Source organism: Aquila chrysaetos, chromosome 23 (genome assembly GCF_900496995.4).
Source record: "Aquila chrysaetos chrysaetos chromosome 23, bAquChr1.4, whole genome shotgun sequence".
NCBI classification, from domain to species: Eukaryota; Metazoa; Chordata; class Aves; order Accipitriformes; family Accipitridae; genus Aquila; species Aquila chrysaetos.
Window position 1 is genome coordinate 220,590 of NC_044026.1, and position 18,516 is coordinate 239,105.

At 38.0% G+C, this 18,516-nt stretch overlaps 1 protein-coding gene across 6 annotated transcripts in view; it reads left to right on the forward strand.

Annotated features, from left to right (window-relative positions):
- Window positions 1-18,516, forward strand: part of MYO16 (myosin XVI) — a 393,567-nt gene that overhangs the window by 148,877 nt on the left and 226,174 nt on the right. For all 6 annotated transcript variants that reach the window (XR_003921201.2, XM_029999071.2, XM_029999067.2 and 3 more), the window contains exon 5: window positions 15,805-15,913. Coding sequence is in view for 5 of the 6 variants with exons in the window: in XM_029999071.2 (XP_029854931.1) it covers window positions 15,805-15,913 (109 nt within the window). In the remaining variant the exon portion in view is untranslated. The remainder of the gene's footprint in view (window positions 1-15,804; window positions 15,914-18,516) is intronic.

Below are 18,516 nucleotides of genomic sequence, written 5' to 3' on the forward strand. Positions count from 1 at the left end.
TTGTAATGCATAATTTAGAATAGCTTGGGAGCATGAACCTATGAAAAAAGAACCCTCAAATGAATCTTCATGAATTCTTGAATTTCTGAGCGAGCTAGTAGGGGAAAATGCAGCACTGATACTATTTATCAAAAATTCAAGGGCAACTCATTTTGATATGCTACCATAAAGATTGATGCATAAAGTCATTGAGAAGAAAACTGCTGCAGGAAAAACTGGCTTACATATTGAAAGCAGATGGTTTAGGTAAATTATAACAGTGCAAGGTTAGTTGAGGTAATAAATGAGGTGATACGAGGGTCAGTGAAAAGTTCATGTTTGCACATGTTTTTGAAGACTTTTCAATTAGAATAGGAAAAGTGGAGAAATGACTTCCCAAATCTAGAATAATTGGTGTAGACTATGTGCAAAAAAGTAGGTAATTCAGTTCAGTGCAGAACAATGTAAGATAATGAGACTGGGATGCATAATGAAGTGTAGGAGTTAGAGATGTGAGCTGAAAAATAGTGGAAAGTTGGATGTAGGGTTTTTTTTTGTTTTTGATAATGAGCTTGAGCAAGATGTGGTTGCTATCTGCAAGGATGAAAGGCTAAAAGGATGTTGGAAAACGCGTATAAAAGCTGGAATATGAAAGCACAGGAAAAAAGTGGCTTTTTATATGATTTCTGAATAACAGTTGCATCTTCAGCTATGTAAAAATCAAAATTTATCAAATCAGACTTGCCTTCATTTCAAATGACTCTCATTAGAAACTATAATATATTACAAACATTTAAAACAGTAAACAACATTTTTCCAAAATGTTAAAAGATAGGAAGTATTTGTTGAATTAAAATAAATACTGCAAGATTGCTGATACTGCATTTCTTGGGAGGGAGGATGTTCATTAAAATTATGAGAGTATTGGAAGTTGGGAAAATTTATTTTGGGGGATGAAGACCAGAGAATAAGGGAATGATTATGGACAAAAGTTGCTGGGCAAGGTGATAGGAAGATGATAGGTGCTTATTACCTCATCATTTACTGCTAAGGTTACACTATAGGAACAGGAGTAAAAATTTCTGCCTGATAAAACACATAGATAAAACCTTGATTGGCTATATAGCATTATGTCTTTAAAGTATTTGTCTCAATTTTGTGTAAAATTCTGACCCTTTTCCAATACGTGCATTAATTGATTGAGAGCATTTTATGTAAATGAATCTGGAATCTTATGTTTGATTAATGTATAAATGTTGACTGTGGTTATGCTTGTATTGGTAGAATTTATAAGTGTATGTTTTCATATAATGGATGAGAAAATTTGGCATGGGGTGTGTATTTCCCTCATAGTCGTTTCAGGGAGTAGCTTGCTGCAGTCCCCCACAGCAAGTTACTACTTTTTATGGCTGGAAGTTTCTGATACCTGCTGCACTTCATCCATTACCCAAGCACAGGAAAATAGTAGGATAATCTGCTCGTCTGGCGAGTTCTCTAATTACACGCTGGTGTTCTGAAAAGCCAGGTCTCTATTAGGATGACTGGCATACTGAACTTCCTAAATACATTTGGTATTTCACATGATGACTTGTTTGTAGAGTATATAGATTTAATTACTAACCAGCAGGACAGTGTCACCCTGAATGCAGATTAAGCTGCTGTATTGTCCCTTCCCTGTACACTGGGAATATATTGATGTTATCAAGCAACACAATGAATCTGTCTCATAACAAAAATGCAAATTGAGTTAAATCAGCAGTTTTGCACTCTTAGTTCCTTGCATGAAATGAATGCGTTTATCTTTGCAGACACTATACACTGTACACAGCTATTATTTAGTATGTACTGTTTAATATCTTGCTTTTTATACCAGACATGTAGTACAGATTTTTCTTTATTTTTACTGTACATGTATATACATTAATGTAGACTTTTTCTCTGCATTAGTAAAATGGTAATATCTAGTGTCATGCCTGAAGTAGTGCTATTTATTTCCATGTGCCATTTGAAGCATATTTAATTTACATATATATATGTTTCTCTGTGTGTATGTAATCTCAAGATGGACTGGAGAATGAAAAATCAGAACATTCAGCATCTGTTTTTTCCAAGTTGCATAAATGCATTCTTGGATATGACAGTGTGCGTAGATGGGAGGAAAAGACTAGCTTCCCACACTTAGGGAGGAAGGAGAAGACCATCATGTTTAACAGGGTCTTCAGTTTTGCCCCTAGTTAGATTTTCCCCCATTTATGTTATTTACATTGACCCTGGAAGCTACCAGCTCCTCAAAATCAGCTTCCAGTCTTCACTGAGCCATCAAAATCAGCTTCCTTTCTTTGCTGCTCCATGTGGTTGTTTTGTTTGTTCTGCCTTCAGCTGTAGTGGGTCAGGGTCGGAAACCCTTTGAGTGAAGCTACTCAGCAGAACTTTGCCCAACTGTTTTGCTTGGAGTGTGTGTGTGTATATGTATGTACGACTACTTCCCCATATATGTGCATGCATATATATATATATATATATATATATACACACACACACAAGCAACTTGGTAGGAAACATATTAGTAAAAAGGTAATACTTGCTGTCCTATTTTCCTATTTGTGTCCTGTACTTAGCAGTTCTATAGTTGATAGTCAGAGGATGCTTCCTATCCCCCTTTTGCCTACAAGAAAACTGTGTCTTACTAATTGTCCAGTGTTGTACACAAATGACAGTTCTTACTAATCCCAGGGAATGATCTTTTATTTCCTAAAATATGAGATTTGGTTGACCTTATGTAATTACAAGCTTTATTAATGGTTATAAAGTAACTTTTAACTCTAACTGTAGTGTCAGATTTAAAACCTTTTTGACAGGGAATTCCAAAGGCTCACTCCTTGCTGTGTGAAGGAGAATTTCCTTGTATTTGTTCTAAAAATAAAAGGCAATAATTTCATAAAGTGACCTTTTGTTGCAGTATTATGAGACAGGGACTGATCATTTTTCTGTGTGCCTGTCTTAATGATTATAATTAAAATAAAAATGAAAAGAAAGTGTGCTCCTGTACTGTTATCAGAGGCATTCAGTGCTTGAATAATTTCATTTTCTTCCGTAAGGTCTGCTACTGATGGGGAGTATGGAAGTCCCATGTGCACAAGCAGATGGGGAAATTTTAGTCTTTAGTCATCAATGCTCTTTGAAGGTCCCCTTCTAATTCCCTTTTCTTGCCAAATAATGTGAGAGCTGGCAATACCAAGTCAAATACCCATCTTTCTGTACTTCACCATGCTTTTTGTTGACCTCATTCTGATCTTTTGCATTTTTGCTGCAGTGTCTTAAAGATAGAACTGAATGCTGTTCTAGTAAAAGAGAACTTTTCTTTGTGATGTAGTATCACGCAAATAGGTTTTGCTATAATTTCTTTATTGTCGCTTCTGTAGTCTACCTCAGCTTCCAGTATAAATACTAAATTACAGTGAGAAAATACATCCTGAGATTTCTTCTCAGTTTTTTCTTGCTTTCAAAGAAAATAGTTTGATTAAAAGAGTTAAAAGTATGTCTTAGCTTATCTTTGTGACATTCAAACTGGTCCATCCAATTAATAAAATTATTCCAATTAAACTTTTTTTTGCATACTAAGCAAAAAGGAGCTTCTTCATGCTTTTAGCACCCTCCTGATACCCTAATGCCTCATCTTTTTGTCTTTTTCTGAGAAGCCCTCACTAAAACTGTGCCAACAGGTATTTTGACCCAAGAGGTACCTCCATAAAGAAACACAGATACTGTTTTCTTTTTGCTGTGCTTGGCTTTGGAGGTAAGAATCTGTCGTGGTTTAACCCCAGCCAGCAACTAAGTACCACGCAGCCACTCACTCACTCCCCCCCCACCCCAGTGGGATGGGGGAGAAAATCGGGAAAAGAAGTAAAACTCGTGGATTGAGATAAGAACGGTTTAACAGAACAGAAAAGAAGAAACTAATAATGATAACACTAATAAAGTGACAACAGCAGTAATAAAAGTATTGGAATATACAACTGATGCACAGTGCAATTGCTCACCACCCACCAATAGACACCCAGTTAGTCCCTAAGCAGCGATCCCCCCATCCCCACTCCCCCCAGGTTATATACTAGATGTGATGTCACATGGTATGGAATACCCCATTGGCCAGTTTGGGTCAGCTGCCCTGGCTGTGTCCTGTGCCAACTTCTTGTGCCCCTCCAGCTTTCTTGCTGGCTGGGCTTGAGAAGCTGAAAAATCCTTGACTTTAGACTAAACACTACTTAGCAACAGCTGAAAACATCAGTGTTATCAACATTCTTCTCATACTGAACTCAAATCATAGCACTGTACCAGCTACTAGGAAGACAATTAACTCTATCCCAGCTGAAACCAGGACAGAATCATAGATACATAATTCTTCATTAGCTGCTCATTAGTATCATATTTTTTTTAACGCTAGGCAATTTTTTGGCAGATAGAATATTGAAGTATTGATTTACATTAAGACAACTGCGTATCTTGAGAGCAAGATTGGTTCCTGTAATTTCTGTTTGTATAAAGCTTATGTGCAGAGAGAGCAGAATTGGATGCTTAAACTCATGGCTATGTGGGAGCCCTAGTACTGGACTTGAACATGTTCTGCCCATGGTCCAATCTTGTTGATGGAAATCAGTGTCCCACCAAAAGCCCTATAGCTTCATTTGCCCTGCACTGTGGCTAAGCTGAAGTGTCCCATCCCTGACCTCACATCTAGCCAACAAGAGCAAAAGATATTCTTATGGCCTCTTTCCTCATAGATTTAAAAACAGTAGCGATTACATATGAAGAAGACATACCAAGGCCGATACAATTAGTGTTCAAATTGTATGGCAAAATTCAGTCACACATTTGAGCTACAGATTTTGATTATGTTAAGAATAATTAGTTGAAAATTCTTGGAAGAATACAGAATGAAGTATGGAAGTAAAGAAACAGAAATGGATATAACGAAAATAATTCTGTCCTTCCAATTTCTAATCAAACTAGCTGGGCAATTCTGCATGTTTTCAGGTATTTAGGTGGGAGAAGAGAGCAAATAAAAATCTTTCCTTGAGGTAAAGCTAAGTCAAGGAAACCAGACTTTATTTAGCGTAGAAATTAAGACCTTAAATTCCAAGAAACCTTGGCGATGTATGCTAGGAGTCAAAATATGAAGAACCACCATGAAAGCTGATTTGCCAGCTAATTAAGGTCCAAGTAAATATCTGTACACATTTAGAATTAATAGAATGTTCCCAAATTCTCATGAATGTTGTAGTGCTAGGGCATGGAAATAGTGGTAACCTGAGAAATGTATGTTATTTTTTGTTTGATAGCTTCTGCGTTAGTAGATTTTAACTTTTCATCTCCTAACTGTATGCTTATTTGTTTTTTACTTTGAATGATGTTACTGAAAACATACTATACTTGTGCAGCGTTATCAGAAGTGTTCAGTACTGGAACCAAGTGGGATTTTATATGCCTTTTACATGCCTTCCAGCTGATGGGTGGAATTTAAGTCCCCATGGTGCACAAACAGATGGGAAAATGTTGGTCTTTAGTTTTCAGTCATCAGTGCTAATTCTTTTATCTTCTGAATGCATTAGTCAAACAGACTATGCCTGTCAAGCAAAGCAATCTGTAATACGTGCCATGACAGCCTTTTTTTTTTTAATTCTTCTGAAAATCTTTTCTGTGAACTGACATTGCCTACATTCTATTAGTTTAAGGAAGAAAATGCCTTACTCATCAATTAAATGATTGTCAAAATGGTTGTGGAGTGTTGATGATTTTAAAGTACTGTTTTTATTATTTGTGTGAAGTAATTCAACAACCAAGAAGTATGTTTTCAAATATAATTGGGTATTTCTGTAGGCATTGGTGATCTTATATGTATATATCTATATGATGCTTTTTATAATCAGCCACTGTATTGGCACATTTCTTCATCGTTTCTTAACCAATGTGTCACAGAGGTTAAGATGCCTGGGATTTTTGGAACACTAACGTTCTTTACGCACCTTGGCATGCATCCATAGATCCTGATTTCTAGATTATAACAAAAAAGTCTGTTTTGACCAGGAGTTATGTTGCGTATTCAGATTTTGGTGCCTGTTTCTGCAATGTGGAACCCAGAAGTGCCATGAGTTAAAGAACTTGTATCCACATGGCAGCTGAAATACTTTACATACACAAGGATGAGTGAATTTCCAACTGCATTTGTATGAAAGTTCCTTGATGGGTATAGCATGTAGCTATGAGGGGAAAAAAGTAAGTAGTAATGGCATAGCATAAATTTACAGTAATACAAATGCATATATTCTTAGCAATTATATAAGGGTATTGGCATAAAATTTTCAGCACTGGGTTATCTCCTAATTTCCTTTAAAGTGTCTTTATGGAGATAGGAAATCTCCTCAGTTTATTTTGTATGCCCAGAGGGCACTCTGCATTCAGCTTTGGTTCTGTAGGCTGTGTTGTCACAGATGTAAGGGATTGAGCTTTGTGTTTGTGTTTTTATGATGTGGGATCAGGCATGCTGAAAATGAATTCAAACCTTGACTTACATCACAAGTTAAGCTCATCCGGATGGCAGACAGCTCCTGCTTCTTGTGAAAGAATAATTTTGGTAATGTGACAGGCATGGGTTTGTAGGCAGTAGCAACTCCTACAGAGTTTAAAGCCCTGAAATAGATTGCAGACAGCTGATGATCAGTATCTTTCCTCTGTGAGAGGTGGGAACTCCTGCTTCAAATGAGCTGCAGGTAGCCATTGACTCAAGGTTATGGAAGAAGTCCTGCACCTCGTGCACTGGGCCAGCCCAGTTTACAGAGCTGTGCTCTCTGCAGGTCCATTTAAAAGGAAGTGAGAGGTTTTTCCTTTTGTATTAAGGGAGAATTTGTTTTCATGAATATGCCTCAACATGATGCCCTGCTATGGAGGAAATAGCGGAGCAGGAGGATTTGTTCCCTGCATTTTCTCTGTAGCTACAAAAGCCCATGTAAAGCATGCATGGAACATTTATTAATGTATCAAATAGCAGGTATGATAGATGCAGTTAGATCTTTTCGGTTGTTATTTTCATTCGTGATCCACAGATTTTGCTCTGAATTGCTATATGGAGTTTGGGTTCTTGTTCAGATTATTTTGCTAAGAGGCACTCTGGAAAGAAAGGAAGAAAATATTTTCAATTTGGAAACTCCTACATGATGAGACTTTTGTTTGCATTTCTTCAATACTTTTAAAAGTTCAGGTTTCAATAAATAATAATTCACTGAGGAAAACCTATAATTTTGGAAAAGTTAAGTCTAGGTTTGGTGTCCATTATGTTTGGGGGATGGTGGTGTTTGGATGTGGAACTTAACTACCTGCAAGTAACTTAACTGCCTGAGGGAAGTTACAGTTTATTATTTGCGAAACACAGTACCTTGAAGCTTAAGTCATCAGTCTTGACTTACTGAAATTCTCATTTAATCAAAGATCAGGTGTGTCCCCTCAGGCTGCACTGATGGAAACTGCCCTAAAAAGGATGAAGAACGGGCTTGTGAAAAGTTGTTTTTGTACAGCTGAAATTTTAATTTATTTGTTTTCCTTTGAGATACGTAAAAGAAAACGGGCTGCTAGGATTAGCTGTACAGCAGATATCCGTATTTGGGGAATGGTTTTCTATCAGTCCCACTCCTGTCTTCTGTAAAGGGACTATCTTGTCTTTTTTTCCTTCTCTTTTGGCAGGCTACATTAAAGGTCATTAAAGCCCAAACAGAAGCTAGAGCAGCTTTGAGGTGATTGTGCTGTTTGCTGTGCACTATACTGGAACTTACATATCTTTATAGATGGCTTATAAACACTTGTGATCCCTCTTCCATTCTCTGTCAAGCCTGGGAAAGGAGGAATAAAAGTAAAAAACTTAGAAATAGGTAAGCTGCATGGTGGACTCCTAGTCTTGAATCTGCTCAGGAGATAGCTGGCTTTTTCATGGGCTTCTTTTGACCTTTTGTTCTGGATCAGGAATCCCTGCTTTACTCTGGAACTGATAGAAGTTGATTAACTATATCCCAAATATCTTAAGAATCTGCGGTGTCATGGGGAAGGGGCTTCCTTAAAGATTTATGTAGAAAAAGTTAAAATTAAAGTATTTAGACTGCAATCAGCATTCTGAGAGACAATATCTAGATTTAGTAAAATAGTTTCCAGATTGTTTTATACCCGAAAAGGGAAAACAAGAGAGGTAACCCAGCTTGTGTGTGTCAGTTTGCTTCTTAGTAAGCAGGTAAACCTGGATTAAGATAGGAACAGGTAGGGGAACTGTCAATGGAGGATCTATAATTGTAATCACTAAAACCCTCATTTGTTTTTTTCCAGCTCTGCTAGTAACTAAATTGTTATTTCTGTTGAAATAATTTCCTGCCCACAGAAAATCTGTTCTTGAAATGAGTTGGAAGGAAAACATGCTTTTGAACTGAGAGCAGCTGCTCAATCTCATTTAATCTTTTATTTCATTGTCTGTGGTTTGCTAATGTAGAGAAGTCTGACTTTTTTTGAGCCCTGCCTTGAGAACTGTTCCTGTTCTGCTTAGCATCGTGAATTTGTGAAAAGTGAGATGACCTAAAACACAGTACTGTGTAGAGCAACCTTATCCCTTTCGCTTTGTTAATGAATGAGAGTCAAACAAGGCCAATAGGAGCCACAAAAAGAGGAGCCACCTAGATTTCTGAGATTCAGTATCTTAAATGAAAATTTATGCAAACCTTTGAGGTCAGAGAGCAAGATCATATGGCACCACGGAGCCCATGAGCATGTGCAATTTACTGTATGTTTTCTTGTGTGCAAACAGATAGAGCATTATATCCTGATTACTGTTGCTTTCTTTTTAACTGGTAATATACTAAGGGCTTTTGGAAGGATGTACCATTTGCACTGTAACCATACTATGTGTGACAACACGTATATATATGTGTGCATGTAAACCCTGAACATCCTTCAATGAGCAAAACCTTTTAATGGAATTAGTGTGAAGAAGGTCAGTAAAGGGGGGAAAACTTAACTTGTTAAGTTGTTAAAACTTAACTTGTTAAACTTAAATGACGTGAAATGCCATAAATGTTTTGTGAAGAACTACCTTTAGTCTTGGTCTACTTGCGTGGTTAACGTCATCTTATAAAAAGGAACAGTCTGTAAATCTTGTGGTTATATTTAAAAAAAAATAAAAAGTGAATAATCCAAGGTGTCACTGAAAAAATGCTGGCCTTTCCATTTTGGAAACAGTGGTTAACACAGAAGAGAGAAATACTATGTATTTTTTGGTACATTTACACACATATAAATGTATACTTTTACATATATATTGAGTATGTGGAATGGAATAAAAATGGATTACTAATATAAATAAAGAATATAAATAGATAGCAAAAAGTCAGGGTATGGGGGGAGGTTGACAGGTGACTGCACAAATTCCACATGGCTAGCATACTGTGGAGCACTTGAAGCATAGTAACAACTGTGCAGAAGCCTGTTACTAGTAGAAGTTTGGTTTTTTTTTTGCATAGCAACAGGTATATTAACAAGACTGTTGTTTCTGCCTCCTCTTTTTTTTTTTTTTTCTTTTAATAATTCACACATATTCCTCAGGCTATATTTTATTTCTGATTGCCTTCATAAAGCCTCATGAAGCCAATGGTGGTAATCCTAGGTAAAAGAGGCAGTGGCTGGGTCATGATTTTTGTACTGAAAAATATTTTATAACATTCCTGGGACTTTCTAATATACAAATAAAGCTAAATTACTTAGTTATTTCAAATATTTAAATAACCTGCATGGAAGGTTGAAAGAATAATTTAATGCATGCAACAGAATACAGGACTTTAAGCTTGAATTTCTGTGGATCATACTCAGACTTTCTGGAGGCTACCTGCTTCCACCTAAAACGGGTGGATGCTGACTCTGGTTCAGAACGCAGTTCAACGAGCTAACCCTTGTGAGCACAAAGTTCACTGGGTGCATAAGCTGTAGCGTCCTAGCTGGACAGCCAAGCAAGAGATAGTACCTAGGCAGAGACATGCCCAAATCCTTCCCAAGTCCTGGGGGAACCTCAGTAAGTTAGGTGTCCCTCTACGAATGCCTGAATCATATTACATTGCAGTCCAGACAGTTGTGATAGTATGTTTCTGGACATACAACTTAGTGTTTAGAACTGTGTTCCTGAATATAGGAGATGGTTGGAGATGCCTGGAGAAGTTCTAAACCCACAGCTCTTCTTCCCACAAAACTGCCTTTAATTATGTCCATAAAGTGTTGGGAGAATGTGGTTTTCACCCATCCTGATGAAGTTAGGCTGCTGATTCACAAAATATTGTGGAATTCAGAGAGACAGAAGGAAATAAATAATTTTAAATCTGTAAAGAAGGACACATTCCTCAGAATGGAATGGTCCTTGTTCTTTTTCAAGTAACGGTAGGTAGATATGTTTCTTATTTGGGAATCGTGAGATAAAGATGTATAAGAAACACTGGGAATAAGAAAGAGTAGCAAAGATTGTTAGCCAGCTAGTAAACAGCACTGATAAACCTACATCTGTTGCAGAAAAGGAAGTTCTAAGACTTTTTGAAAAATCAAATATGTAATTAAAGGTTTGCCCCTGTGCATGTTACATTGTTTTTTAGATTTCAATTAGTTCTTTAAAAAAAGAGAGATTGATGGAGAAAATGAAAAATAAATTAATTGCTTGTGAGTTAACAGTATCACTAATTAGGCTTCCCAAATGTACAATATGGACTAAACTCAATTGTTATTTTACCAGTGGGAGTTTGGACATTGATCCGATGGGCTATAGCTACAGCAACAGTCTTCAGAGTTTGTGACTGCATTTATACTTTTGCACTTGGGCCACTTTTGCACTTTTGCACAACAGGTACCTTGTATAGGGACAGAGCCCTGTAGAGGACTCTGGCTATGCTCACAGTCTGTTCACATGTGATGATGTGATGAAGTTACTAATTTTTCTAAGTTCTTGTAAATGAAAATTTCCAATAGTGCTTGGACTTCAGAAGCTATTTGGTTCTTTCCCCACCTTCTGGTACATTATTTGGGAAGGAAGAGTTCAGCTCCTTACTATACCCTGGTGTGCAAAGTGGTGTTCTTCCCTGTGCTATCCTAAAGTTTAGCTATACAAAGATGTGATTGTGGCATAAGTTATAGTGGGAATGTACATTGTATCATGTACTCTGTTGCAAGGAGCCCCCGGGTATCACTCTTCTGTGATGCTTTGGAGGTTCCAGCAAGCTGCCCTGGCCTCCCGGTATCACTCTTCTGTGATGTTTTGGAGGTTCCTCCCGGTATCACTCTTCCGTGATGCTTTGGAGGTTTCAGCAAGCTGTCGAGTCCCTGCTCAGGCGCCACTTGTTGCAAGGAGCCACCCGGAGACGTGAGCCAAGTAACAACTGGACACCGATACGGTTAAGGTTGTTCTCCCTTTATTGCCCAAATAGCGTGCTTATATACTTTATTAAGCTGAGCATCAGCTGCCCACGCGCCATAAGCTAAAACACCACTGGTTAATGTCTTTCTGTCATGCTCCTGGCCCATCCTTCTGTTGGCTGCTTAAGCCCCTTCACGAGGCGTCCCGCAGTTGCTTATCTCATTCTTCGGCATCCAGGAGTTGCTCTCAGGCCCTTCTTATCTTCCTTTTCGCAGCGTACAAGTACACGGCATCCTTGTCCATTTCAGCACTTTGTATGTTTATGCTTCGTTCTCGCTCAGCCAAGAAATCCCCAACAGTACTCTACAGTGAATCTGAAGTTATTCATCTCTTCCACTGAGTGGGATGTCATCTCAAACTACTTCATGTTAGCAAAAAATGGGGGTATGGACATAGATCGGTACTGTGAAACTGTTCACATCTAACCTACCTCATGCTATATTGCTCCTGAGCTCAGTACCTAATATTTAGGGTCACCAGTTTTGCATATATGTGGAGTTAAGCTATTGTACTCAGTTTGTCTGAAATGAAAACATATCAGAGATTCTACAAATAAGTAAATAGGCAGAAATTAATTAAGAATAGGCACAGTAAAATGATCCTGAGATAAATTGAAGTATTTTGAATCATCATTTCTGGAACCAGAAGGGAAATCTTACCTCCTTTCACTAGCCAAAGGTATTTTCTCTTTGGCAGGAGGCTCTTGATTTCTGGTCATATGGGGATAGTGTGCAAACCTGGCACTGTCTGCTCACTTATTGTTGATCGCCAGGGTTTACTCTCATATGCTCTCTCTACATAGGGATGTTGTTCTGCATAGCAGAGCATGCATTTCAGTTGCATTTTGCATTCTGTGTATTAAGCTAGGTGTCTTTGGGAACATTTTAAAATAATATATTTAAAGATGTTCCTTCTGCAGTTTTTCTAAAATACAAGCAATTTATCATTGCAGACAAATATTTTTCTCAAAAGTTCTTTGCAATGCATTTATCTTTTTATTGTGAAATGACTTGAGAATGAGGATGTGCGGACAATCGGTAAGCCAGTAACTTTTCATGTACACTGAGCACTGCATGCAGAATTCAAGAGGGTGGATAAAACATTTGAACTGAAATGGAATAAATAGGGAATTACATTTCGAATATAAACAAGGTATGCATATAAATTTGGAAACTCTAATAGCAGCAGCCTGGGGACAGTATTCCTCATAGTCTCTTTCAGAGCTATGAACAGAAACCTAAGAACAAAGTAGGACTATATTCAGATAATCTCAATTCCATCTGCATCTCTACTCATATCTGAGTTTCTTACTCTCTGGCCTACGAGGCCATATATGTAACAATAGCATCAAGTTGTTTTGCACGATTTTGATTGTCTGAATTTGAACTAAAGCTACAGTATTTGTGACATTTGCTACCTGCAACATGTTCTATGTCTTTGTCATGCTCTGTCTGTACTTCTGCTTGAGTCTGCTGGTTTTCTGCTGCTTAGTTTGCCTCTCATTCATTCTGTTCTGACCCCTGCCAGTTACCTGTGTGAACTTCTGCCATGTCTTCTGCCATCTGTGGGATTGCCATCTTGTCTTTACTTATAGAAGTAGCTAAATGGGAAATTTGCTTTATAATTAGAAAATGAGATTTCAAATCAGTTTTCAGGACTGGCCATAATAAGCTGAGAGGTGCCTGGAAATAAAAGAAATCCTGAGCAATTGAAAAGCCTGCGTCGCATTTAACAGCAAGTAATTTCCATTGTATCGCAGGCAAACGTGTAATCAGAGTGAACAGGAAGAAGAGTCCACACTATAAGCACTTCAAAATATTGGTGTGTACAGTTTGCATCACAGTGACAACCTGTCACACATCTTTTTGGCAGGATGTTGTGCAATACACTAAGGAAGGGAGATACAGTGGAATTCCCCACCTTTCTATACCTGTAATAGCTTGCTTTCGAAAGCACAGTGGAGTTTGGTACTGGGCATAACCTGCATGATGCTGGCAGCGGGGGGCTGCAAGCAGGGCTGGAGCAAAAGAACTGCCCAAGTGGGAGCTGAGCAGAGGACTTGGGGGAGAGTTATGTCTCTGGCAGGACTGTTGGCCGGTGAAGGAGCCCATGCCGGAGCAGTGGAGGAAGAAACAAGGGACCATCAAAGTGGAACCACAACGTGCTGACCCCAGTCTCCCACACTGCCCACTGCAGGCATAGCGTGCGGGTGGCAAGGGGCTTGGAGACGGGAAGGGGAAGAGGCGGTGTCTAGAGAGGAGTCCAAGTGTAGTTCTCTAAGTGTTTGCTTCTTTGCCTGTTTCTATTTTTCAGTAGCAGAATCAATAATTAAAAGTTTGTTGGCCAATAAATTAAGTAAAATTCCCTGATCCAAAACTTGTTTTATAGCCAGCAACAGACTTTACAAATCACAGTGTTTGTGGCTATTCTCAAAACATTTGGTACAGTTCTTAAAATTAGATTTGCTGAAGTCAGACGAGTCAGCCTTCTCCAAGGTTATTTACATGCAGGGAAGGATAGGTGCCTTCAAGTCTTTGTAAGTCAAATAAATATGAAAATGTGTTGCTTCCTTGGTTCTGTCATCACCAGCAACCTGTCATGGTTCAGTGAGTAGAAAGCAAAACAAACAAAAATCATGCTTCCCAGTAGTGGAACAAGTGCAATAAATAGTTGTTAAACCATCCTGCAAAGATATTATGGTCTTCACATTCATCCTTTATTTGATTTTTGATCATCGTTTTAATTTTGTCTGGCAGGACAGGCAAGCAGAAATTTATTTTCATAGCTCTATAATGAATATAAAAGATATTACACCTTGTAAGTCTCTGTGCTTGTAAGTCTCCTTGCATTCCTTTTCACTAAGCATGAGAGTCAACTCCTCTCATCTAATATCATTTAGCAATTTAAAAGATACACATCTAATCTAAATTTGCTGTGTAGGTTCTCTTTACAGTCAGTGCAGCAAGACAGGTGCTAAAAGAAAGTAGTACACTTTGTAGCAAGATAGGTTATTTTGCTGTATAGGATATGGTCTAGTAGGATATCTTAAGTGTTTGAGATGGCTGAGGTGAGTCATTCTTTGATGCCTGTCTGTCCCCTTGTCACTGTGATGGGAACCCAGGAGGTCACCTCGGACTAGCAAGTCCAACTCCAACACCTTCAGTTTGATGACATGAAGCCTACATGAATTTGCTAGTTTTTTATGTCATATTTCACTCTGAGCCAGGAGCTGAGCCCATTGTGAGTTTTTCTTTGATACAGTACTTACGGAGTAAGCTCCTGAAAGAAGCAGTCATACCTTCCATTAATAATTCCTTATTAGAGTTGGCCTCTGCTGCTGTGGTTTTAAGAAAGGCTGTCCTTGATACCCCTCATTTTTGTTAGCTAAACTTTTTATCATACATGCTTATAAGACAAGTAATTAAGTTTACCAAAGGTCATTCTTATTTCATAATTCCTTGCAGTAAAAAGCCATAGAGAGAGTACTTGAAATGAGTTAAACTTATGGCCTCTTAAAGAAGATACATGACATTTCACTGTAATGTAAACTTTTGTCCACCAGACATTCATAATATTTTCAAGAATAAGATGAGAGCTTTCTTATGTAAAAAAAAAAAAAATCGCCCTTCATAGTGCAAATTCTTACACTAACAATATTTTATATAGAAAAGGCAAGTTTTCTTATCATGCTGGTGGTTTCTTTTCAAGCTTCTCATGAATCTATTCCCCCTCCCTCCCCCCTCAATGGCTCCTTTTATTTGTCTGCCCTTTATGTTGAATTTTGAATGAAACTTACAGAAATGTCAGCCTGGCTCCTTTAGGGACTACGGTTGAAATCATCAAGGTTGGATTGATGGATGAGGCCATGAGAGGTTGGGCCAGCTGACAAGGTTACCCTTACCAGCTGTCTACCCATCCCTGCTGCATGGGTGTCTGTGCTGCTTGTCAGTGAGCTTTTGAATCAGTGCTGTTTACCGTGTAGTGTTTTAAGGCAGAGTGTAATCAGTGACAGCTTACTTTACTTTAAAATGCTGCGCTGCAAATGGTGGTGGTTCCAAAACTCACTGCTGAGCAGCTCAGACATCTGTGCAGTAAAGGCAGGCTGCATAGCTAGGGTGGCAACAGTGTCAGCTGTCCCAGGCAAAGCCAGCCCTTTTTGACATTCAAGAGTCCTTTATTTTGTCTTTGCTTTTTTTGTGTGGTTTGGTTTGTTTTGTTTCAGGTTATAATCAGCCTTCTGTCTAAGAACCCCAGCTTTGAAATGTTTTTGAATGGGAATGTATAAGAGCCCCAGTAGTGTTTGAGATTTCACTACAAAATCCTAAAATGTTTTCAATTCTTGTCTGTAGGCTGGAGCAAATGTGCTGCTGCAAGATGTTAATGGCAACATCGCACTTGATTATGCCATAGAAGGGACTGAATCTAGCAGCATCCTTCTGATGTACTTGGAAGAAAATGGTAAGTCAGCTCTTCAGCTTCTGGAAAGTTTTTAATGAACATGACATAAAAATGAAAAGGATGGATATTAATTTGACCTAAGTCAGTACTGAAGCCAGTGGAACTATATTAGTTTGGAGATGGAGGGGAGGAAGATGATTTCGAGTCAGAAAAGTTTTCAGTGCGTTTAGATTCAAACAACTAACAAAGGTTAGTGGCAGTGATTATCGTAAGATCTGCTTTTGCCCATTCATATGGAGATGTCAGAGTGTGAATTCAAAGCAGAAAAACTGCAGTAATGCAGAAGCTTTTAAAACAATTAATTTAACAGTGTGAGGACCAGGTTTCACATTTTGTTCCATTTCACATGTGTTATGTATAGCCTCAGAGTATATTTTTTCCAGTGAGAGCCTGTTAAATAAATCTCTGCAAGTCATCTGAATGGAAATGTATATGAAACTTTATCACTTATTCAAGAATATTAGTGTTGGTTTTGTTTTGTATGGAGAAAATACTGTAGCTAGATTTCTTTTATGAAGTATGCTTAATATGTTATAGATGACAGGACCTATATTGAAAAAAAGGGTTTGTTTTTCACCAGCTGCAAACTTAAATAAGGTCTCTGAACTGAGATTTCTAGCATTGCTTTTGACTATAATAGGTTGCCTTAACGTTGTATGTGGCTCATCATAACACTAAGGACGATGTATTAAGCAGAAATAATGAGTAGTAATGTAAAAATATGTAATTTCAACATTGCCTCCATATAAGAAGTCTGTTTCAACATAAACTAGGTTATGTCCTCTTTCACTTAAAAGAGAAGTTAACTTAGACTGGCAAGGAAATCACACACAGTGTGAGGTCCTATGCTGTATTACACAGGTGTATTTTATAATGTTGCTTCCTTGGTGCCTGGCAATGTCTTTGTAACTCATGAACTCTGGTTTTCGATTTTTCTAATGGCAATACAGGTATTAGCTTCTAAAAAACTTGATTGCCTTGCAAAATGCAGATATTTGGAGTCTAAATGCTCCAAATGATTTGTCTGATATGGTATTTAACATGTAGCATAAAACAAGCATGTAGCATACAACAAGGTGTGGTCTGCTCACTTGCAATTATTTGTGTGGATCTATCAGAAAATGCTTCCTCTTTCCTTGGTATGTCTTTCTGTTTGGTTGCAAAATGAAATAGATTTGGAAAAAAAAAAAAAGAAAAAGATTTGCTAGTTTCTTGGCAAAGTGTTTACATGAAGGAACTTATATGGAACAGTGGATTTTTATGACTAATGTTATCAGTGTTGCCTCTTTTCCAGTAGATAGGAGAGGTATTGTTACTCATTAAACAATGATTCTGTGAATGTGGGAAGTTTCCAAAGAAAAAAAAAACCCTAAACATTAGGAAGGTGACATCTACCTCTACTAATTGTAGATAGCTGAGCCTGAGCTAATCATCCAGACCTTTTCTTTTGGTCAATAGAGAGAAATGGGAAATGCAGGTATTGTTTCAGCTCTTCCTAACTTGGCTAGGTGAGGAGAACTGACTTCCAGGAATGTTTCTTTCTGCTGACTAATAAGAACCTAAGTTGACAAGTCATAGTTTACCTGTCATAGTTTTAGACTGTAAGAATAGATCAATCCTACCCTTTAATTGCAGTACTGTGTGAAATCCTGGCCTTTGGATGATCAATGACAAAATGCCTATCAACTTTGCTTCGTCTGTTACTATTCTTCTTGTAACAACAGGCAGCTCAAAGTACCCTTATTTCGCACTTAGTTTTTAAAATTTAATGAGTATCTTCTAAAATATTTGTATAGCCTGCCATGGTTAATAATGATTGAGGAGGGAATCCTTCAAGGAAATAAAGCTGTCTGGATAAGTATGAATTACTTTGAATTGCCCAGACTAACGTAACTGATGTTACATTGTATACTGAAACTAATTATTGACTGAAGAAAGCAATATGCAGACTTTACTTACCTAAGGGAAAACAAGTTGAGGTACGTATCCTCTGTATATTAAGAGCATCCTTTGGGTTGGGTAATAATTCTAGTATACTATAAGCTTCATTTAAGATATCCCTAATCAAGGATGGAAGGAAGAATACAGCACCCAATTTCATATTTAGGAAAGTGGTGGAAATAGCTTAACTGTATATTTGATCATGTCCTAGGAGCACTCAGAAGCCTAGTGTGCTCCTGAGCTCCAGGACTTTACTGGGGTTGATTTATCTAAATCAAGTGTCTGGTAGTCACTCTGTAGCAAACCCTCCTTAAAGCAAAAGAGGTGCTTCAAAGGTAGGTATCTGTAATGGGTCATCTGAATTACAATCTGAACTGCATGCTTCTTTCCAAGTGCTATGAAGGGAGCCCAGAATGGCTAGCTGAGGCTTAGAAGTCTGCTACATAGGATGGGATTCAGTTTAAGGTTATGATATTTAAATTTATGGGTCTGGATGTAGGTGCCTGTACACCAGCTTTGGTGTCTAAATTCCTGTTGCCATTAGTGGAGTTCTAGGAAATACTGTCACTAGAGAGCAGAAGGGTTATTCACTTGACCAGCCACCAGGAAGACACCGGTAAACACTGTTAAATTTGTTCTGCGCTAAGATACCATTGGCTTTA